The sequence below is a fragment of the Tenrec ecaudatus genome, chromosome 8 (assembly GCF_050624435.1).
Source record: "Tenrec ecaudatus isolate mTenEca1 chromosome 8, mTenEca1.hap1, whole genome shotgun sequence".
In the NCBI taxonomy this organism is placed as follows: Eukaryota; Metazoa; Chordata; class Mammalia; order Afrosoricida; family Tenrecidae; genus Tenrec; species Tenrec ecaudatus.
The window spans coordinates 20185842-20192928 of NC_134537.1; the positions used below are offsets into that span (position 1 = coordinate 20185842).

A 7087-nucleotide genomic window follows, 5' to 3' on the forward strand; every position below is an offset into this window, starting at 1 on the left:
GAACTCTCCAAGACCCTGATGCCTCTCCCCCAAAAGTCACCCCTGTAAGGACCATGAGAGACCCTTTGTGATACTAAAGAGCAGCTTTGGAGCCACAAGAACAATTTGGAGAAGTATTAAAGCTTATTAACAAAGTTCAGGCTTGAAAGAGGTGTGAGTGTTATTCTTATACCCAATGAGGGTCTCAGATGTTTGGTAAGTAAGTATATGCTAAAATACTAATGCCTAAAGAATGATTTATAACGCTAAAATAGCCAATTAACATATTTCTATATGTACTTAAGTGTTTTGTATATATAAAATCATGATATACCTTTATATGTAATGCAGACTCAAAAAGTTGAGTCCTTCCTACCTTATATTTCCCACAAGAAAAATAACACTCTAAAAGTGCAGGGATTTTTGTCCTTTCACTATGGATTATAATTTGGCAACTAAGTACCAGTCACTTAGTAAATTTTCCAAGTGTTGAATTGCATTCTATGTATTATAAACCAATAATATAAAAGTATTTTCCAGGCACACAATAAAATCAGAAGATAATCAAATATTTCCAATCGTAGGAACATACCCATGGCTATAACCGAAGCCATGAGAGTAGAGTGCTAGAATTCTAATGTAGAACTCAGCATAGTGCCACAGCCCCTAGGATGAAAATACAGAGAACACAAGAAAAAATTCATTAAACAAGAGTGTTCATATGAATATCTGTTTTTCCCTAATAATTTGCATTTACCTACGGTTTTCATGGTGGCACTTGCTTAAGGATTACAGGATATCACGTGGACAAACATACGTGTAACATTCCACTAGGAAAGCATGCTACTGTAAGTTTATTAAAGCTTTTAACACATTCATCATTTAGTCCTCACATAAACCCTACCAAAAAGGTTCTATTAAGTCCATCATATGCTTACTGCCACCAAGTCAATTCTGACTCACAGTGACCCTATATGAGAAAGAAAACTACCTACAGTAACACAGGCACCTAAGTTCCTTGAACACAAGCCAGGAGCTAGTTACACCACCTCAAGCTTTCTTTATCAGAAAAGAACGATCAAGTAGTAATAATATTAAAGCAAGGAATCTCTTATGATAGCATTTTCAGAGGCCAGTAACAGTCACATGGGAGCTATCCTGTGTATGCACTGAAATGTGGCCAAGCCAGGATGAGGTAAAACACAAGGGCAGTGTTGTTCTAACTCTCAATTGCCGGTGCACTCACATGTACAACCAGCCCTGCAGGTCCACGGCAAGTGGTTCTTCTCGCCAGTCTACACACACACACACACATACACACACACAGGTGGCGTGCGCGCGCACGCTCCTGATTGATGGAAACTTGAATAAGTAGTTCCCAGTTCCTTGCGACACAGTTTCCAAGAAAACTTACATCTCCTTTTTTTTTTTTGAAGGAATTCGGGCTACTAAAAGAATTAGTGTCATCTGACAAAATTGTCTTTAAGAAAAGAAGAATGACAAATGAATTCACAAAAGCATAAGACTCGATTTTTCAAGGCAATAGCATTTTTATTGAAACTACTTCAATAACTCAGTACTATTAGCCACTGAAACTACTATCCTGTACCAAAAATATAAGGAGATAATGTATTTGTAACTTAAATGGACTCTGTTTGAATTCAACTGCATATGCCTCATCTAATTTTCATAATAGTTTACATATTTTTTTCATTCTAAAGGCATGCTCTGAAGCCTGTTTGGATCTGAAGAAACTCACAAAACTAAAAGCAGCCCCATACTGCCATAAACACTTTTGACCAGAAAAATAAAATGGGGAGAAATTTTGCCTCATGGTAGTCGTAGGTCCATTTCCTCAGTGAGTTTAATGCAGTGGAAATATCCGGTCCTGAACATGTTTCAGAACCTTCATCCTGAGCTAGTACTAACTCTGCTCAGCTGAGAGTTATTCTCCGCTGATTTGATTACAAAGTGCCAACCACACTTTGTCACCAGAACCTCACTAGGAGCAGTTTATGATACAGAAATGCCAGTATGCTCATCCTCCATTTTTTAAATAATAATTTTTGGGGACTCTTACAGCTCTTAACAGAATCCATATACCAGTTTTATCAAGCACATTTTGTACATACTTTGCCATCATCATTTTCTAAACACTTTCTTTCTACTTGAGCCCTTGGTATCAGCTCTTTTCCCCTCCCCCACCCTACTTCCCTCATAAACCCTTGATAATTTGTAATTTTTAAAAATGTCTTATACTGACCGCTGTCTCCCTTCACCCACATTTCTGTTGTCCATCCCTCTTGGAGGGGATTATATGTCAATCAATGTAATGGTTCCCCATTTCTCCCCTCACCTTCCCCTCCCCCTCCTGGTATCGCTACTCTCATTATTGGTCCTGAGGGTTTTATCTGTACTGGATTCCCTGTGTTTCCAGCTCTTATCTATCCCAGTGTACATACTCTGATCTAGCCGAATTTGTAAGGTAGAATTGGGGGTCATGATAAGGGGGGGGGGGAGAATCATTAAAGAACTAGAAGAAAGTTATATGTTTTGTTGGTGCTGTATTCTCCCTTACTGGCTCATCTCTTCCTTGTGACCCTTCTGTAAAGGACATCCAATTGTCTACAGATGGACTTTGGGTCTCCACTCCATGCTCGTCCTCATTCACATTGATATGATTTTTTGTTCTGGGTCTTAGATGCCTGATACATGATCCCATCAACACCTCATGATCACATAGACTGGTGTGCTTCTTCCATATGGACTTGGTTGCTTCTTAGCTAGATGGATCCTTGTTTATCTTCAAGCCTTTAAGACCTCATATGCTATATCTCTTGATAACCAGGCACCATCAACTTTCTTCACCACATTTACTTATGCACCCATTTTGTCTTCAGCAATCCTGTCAGATAAGGTGAGCCATCACAGAATTCCAAGTTATTAGAACAAAGTGTTCTTATATTAAGGGAGTACTCGAGTACAGGCCCAATGTCCATCTCCTGCCTTAATACATAATATATAAATATATGTAAATAGATCTATTTCCTTATCATTATATATAAATATGTTTACATATATACATACCTGTATTTAGACCTTCATAAATGCCCTTTGCCTCCTAGCTATTTCCTCTATTTCCTTTTACATTCCTCTTGCACCACTATCATGTTCAGCCTTCATTCAGATTTTGGTTAGTCTTTCAGCTACACTGACCTTGGTCAAGTCCCACAAGGCATCCACCATTCTTAGCCAACTCAGAACTCTCTGATGTTCATGATCACATCATCCAATGATTATAGCACAATAAAAAAAGTCAGAGCAAAGAGTAATCCATACATATTCTCTTGACAAAAATCAATCCATGTTTAAAGTCTTTTCTTCCTGGAAAATCTGCAGGTATAAAGTATTTGGGGAGTCTAGAAAGTTACCCAAAAGCTCTGATCAACAGACCTCTCATCATCACCCATATCCCACCTCTCTCTTCAGTGAGCTGTTGTGTTGAACACGATCCTAGGCATATGGAAAAGGCATAGATGCGAATATTTATAATCACATTTTTCTTTTGCAAAGAGCAGAGTTTTTTAAATGTGGGTTTTAAAAACACACAGTTTAACATGAATATATTCCAACAGGGGAAAAATAGTGTTCTGAAGCGAAGGTATTGTTCATTTATTAATTCTCAAAAAACACTGTATGAACAGTGATACTGTTAGAAACCAGTTTAATTCAGGTAAATCAAATTATTTGGTAGTATACATGATAGTTGGAAGAGAATCTTAGTTTTACCTTGAAAGTCACTTACTCATGGAGACAGAGGAAAGGTAACCAAGCAGCCCACACATCTTCTTCAAATTCAACTTAAGTCACTTATCCATAGAGTTTCTAAATATTAGATTCTCTATTGTATTCATGGGGCCCTTGCCCATGTACAGAACAAGGAATGTATGTCCTAGAGATTTAGTCACTTCAAAAAGTGCTTTTTAAGTTAGGAAAAGGTGTGCTCCAAAATATATCCTATAATGAAAATGACAAAGAAGTTCTCTAACCCCGTCTGTAGTCAGAGAAAAGAAGAAAGGAAGATAAGGCACAGGAAGCAGAGAGGAAAATGTAAAGCAGACTAGAGGGCAGGGAGGGGAAGGAAGGTGAAATGTGGTACCAAAAGATCCAAGCTGCAGAGAGAGAGGAGCTGGAGGAAGTGTAAAACATCAAAGAGAAAGACACCGGAAGTTCTCAGGTGCGTGATGGATGGAGAATAACCTGTTATCAGGAGCAAACTAGTTCTGTTATATTTTGTTCTTGGCTTTTGGTGGTTTGGGTATAGTAAGAGTTATTATGACAGGTTAAGTGGGCATCAGTCACCAGCGTAGCTCTTTAACTATTAAGTCAACAATTTTCAAGATATTTTTGTAGCAACTCAACAGCTATGGATAGCTTGCTGTTTTCTTGACTGCAGTAGCAAGCTGATCAAGGGGATGTAGCTTTCTAGTATTAAGTCATACCAAAAAGATAACAGTAAACTATTTTTCCCCTGAGAAGAATGTTAGTTTTCCTGCCTAATTTTAGTTTGTTTATTTTTAACAATTTCACCAACATACAATTAACACATCATACATTTCAATAGTTCAGTCGTAGCCAGAAGAGCTATGCAACCACCACTGTAATCAATTCCAGGACATTTCTTTTTCCTTGTCCACATAGCTCCCCATTTCCTGGCAGCCTCCTGTGTCATGTCCTGTTGAATCCATCAATCTGGTTGTTGTCTCTATAGGTTAAGCCAATTTGGGTTTCATAAACAGACAGTCACACAAAGTCAAGATAGAATACAAACAAACCAACAACAATGACACAAAGAAAAATCTCAACAGAAAACAAAGCAGAAAATATTTTAAAATGGATCAAATCCCCTTCCAGAAGGGTCAAGGGGAGGAGATGAGCCGGTCAGGGTGCAGTGTAGCAACAATGAAACATACAACTTTCCTGTGGTTTTTAAATGCCCCCCCAACACACTATAATATTCCCAATTCTACCTTACAAATCTAGTTAGACCAGAGGATGTACACTGGAACAGATAGGAACTGGAAACACAGAGAATCCAGGACAGATTAACCCTTCAAGACCAGTGGTGAGAGTAGCAATATTGGGAGGGTGAAGGGAAGGTGGAGTAGAAAGGGGAATTACAAGATTCTACATCTGTATCCTCCTTCATGGGGGGTGGACAACAGAAAAGTGGGTAAAGGGAAACGTTGGAAAGTGCAAGATATGACAAAATAATAATTTGTAAATTATCAAGGGTTTATGAGGCAAGGGTAAGTGGGGAGGGAGGGGGGAAATGAGGAGCTGATGCCAGGGGAATGGGTGGAGAGCAAATGTTTTGAGAATGATGAGAGCAATGAATGTACAAATGTGTTTTATACAATTTATGTATGTATGGATTGTGATAAGAGTTGTATGAGCCCCTAATAAAATGATTTAAAATTTTTTAAAGACATGACAAAATAATAATTTATAAATTATCAAGGGTTCATGAGAGAGGAGGGAGTGGAGAGGAACGGGGGGAAATGAAGAGCTGATACTAAGGGCTCAAGTAGAAAGCAAATGTTTTGAGAATTATGATGGCAACAAGTGCACAAATGTGCTTGACACAATGGATGGATGTATGGATTATGATAAGAGTTGTATGAGCCCCAAATAAAATTATTTTTTAAAAACTGGGTCAAGAGGAAGATCAATAACCAGGTATAACATTGTGACCTAACCACAATTGCAATATCTAGCCTGCTGTGTACTTTCCCATCTTTGGCCCAGAGCTACAGTGGATTCACCCGAGGTTTAAATTGCATGGGGACCCTGCATGTGAGTCTGAGGCTTTCATTGTCCTCCACAGCCTTCTGCAATCAGGTGCTCACAATTTAATCTCTGATACCATTCCTTCCTCTGTGCTTGGATTTTATTATTTACAAGTCTTGGAACACACAGGCTGGTCTACTTCCTCCTTGTGTGGACTTAGCCAACATCTCATTTAGATACCTGTTTGTTTGAAGACAAGCCTTTAAGACCCACAGGGCATCATCTGCCTTCTTCACTACACTTGGCTATAGTGATCACGTCATGGGGGTGGGTATTGAGCAAGGCTATAAGACAGCTTTTGATATTGTATGTACCTAACATTGTATGATAGAGGTAAATAGACATAAGTCGGAATCCTTGACTAACACTCTATTTCCATGGAAAAGTATGTTCAATGAGAAACAAAGTTAAAACCTACCACATCTACCTACCACAAAGTTAAAACCTACCACATCTATGGAAATTTGTTGTATGATTTTGATTAATAATTAAATTAAATAATATATGGATCAGCTACCCAAAACATCTTGGTCAAATGCCTAAACTGTTTAATCAATGTATGATTCTTCTGGGTTTCTGGGGACAGCAGATGTAAAGTAAATAAATTAACTTTCATGATTATTTCACAAATTATAAAGTCAACCTCTGAGGCCTCTAGATACACACACACACACACACACACACACACAGAGTATTTATCTCCTGGTGACGGTTTATTTCATTCTCCACAGTGCTCCTATATACCTAAGTGTGGAAAAAACTTTGAAGAATCCATGTCGCTAGTGAATGTTGTCATGGAAAACTTCAGGAAATACCAACAATTCTCCTGCTATTCGGACCCAGAAGGAACCCAGAAGAGCGTCATCCTAACCAAACTCTACAGTTCCAACGTGCTGTTCCATTCGCTCTTCTGGCCCACCTGTATGATGGCAGGGGGAGTGGCGATCGTTGCCATGGTGAAACTGACACAGTATCTCTCCCTGCTCTGTGAGCGAATCCAACGGATCAATAGATAAAGGCAAAAATGGACGAATTCATTTTTATTTAAAGCTCAAATACTGTTTTATTTCATTCTTCACCAAAGAACCTTAAGTTTGTAATGTGCAGTCTGTCATGAGTTCCTTAATATGTTCTTATACGTAGAGCAATAACGCAAAAGCTGTGGTATATGCAAACATGTTGTCTTTATTATTCAGAAGAAAGCCCTGTTTTGTGTTGGTTGGTTGTTTTCATATTCTTGTTTCTGTGCTTCCTTCTC

The 7087-nt window shown here is 38.5% G+C and overlaps 1 protein-coding gene across 1 annotated transcript in view; it reads left to right on the top strand.

The window, feature by feature from the left end:
• KCNMB2 (potassium calcium-activated channel subfamily M regulatory beta subunit 2) overlaps positions 1-6845 on the top strand; it is a 43879-nt gene extending 37034 nt beyond the window's left edge. Inside the window, exon 4 of the mRNA XM_075555601.1 lies at positions 6561-6845. Coding sequence (XP_075411716.1) covers positions 6561-6845 — 285 coding nt within the window. The remainder of the gene's footprint in view (positions 1-6560) is intronic.
• The last annotated feature ends 242 nt before the right edge of the window (positions 6846-7087 follow it).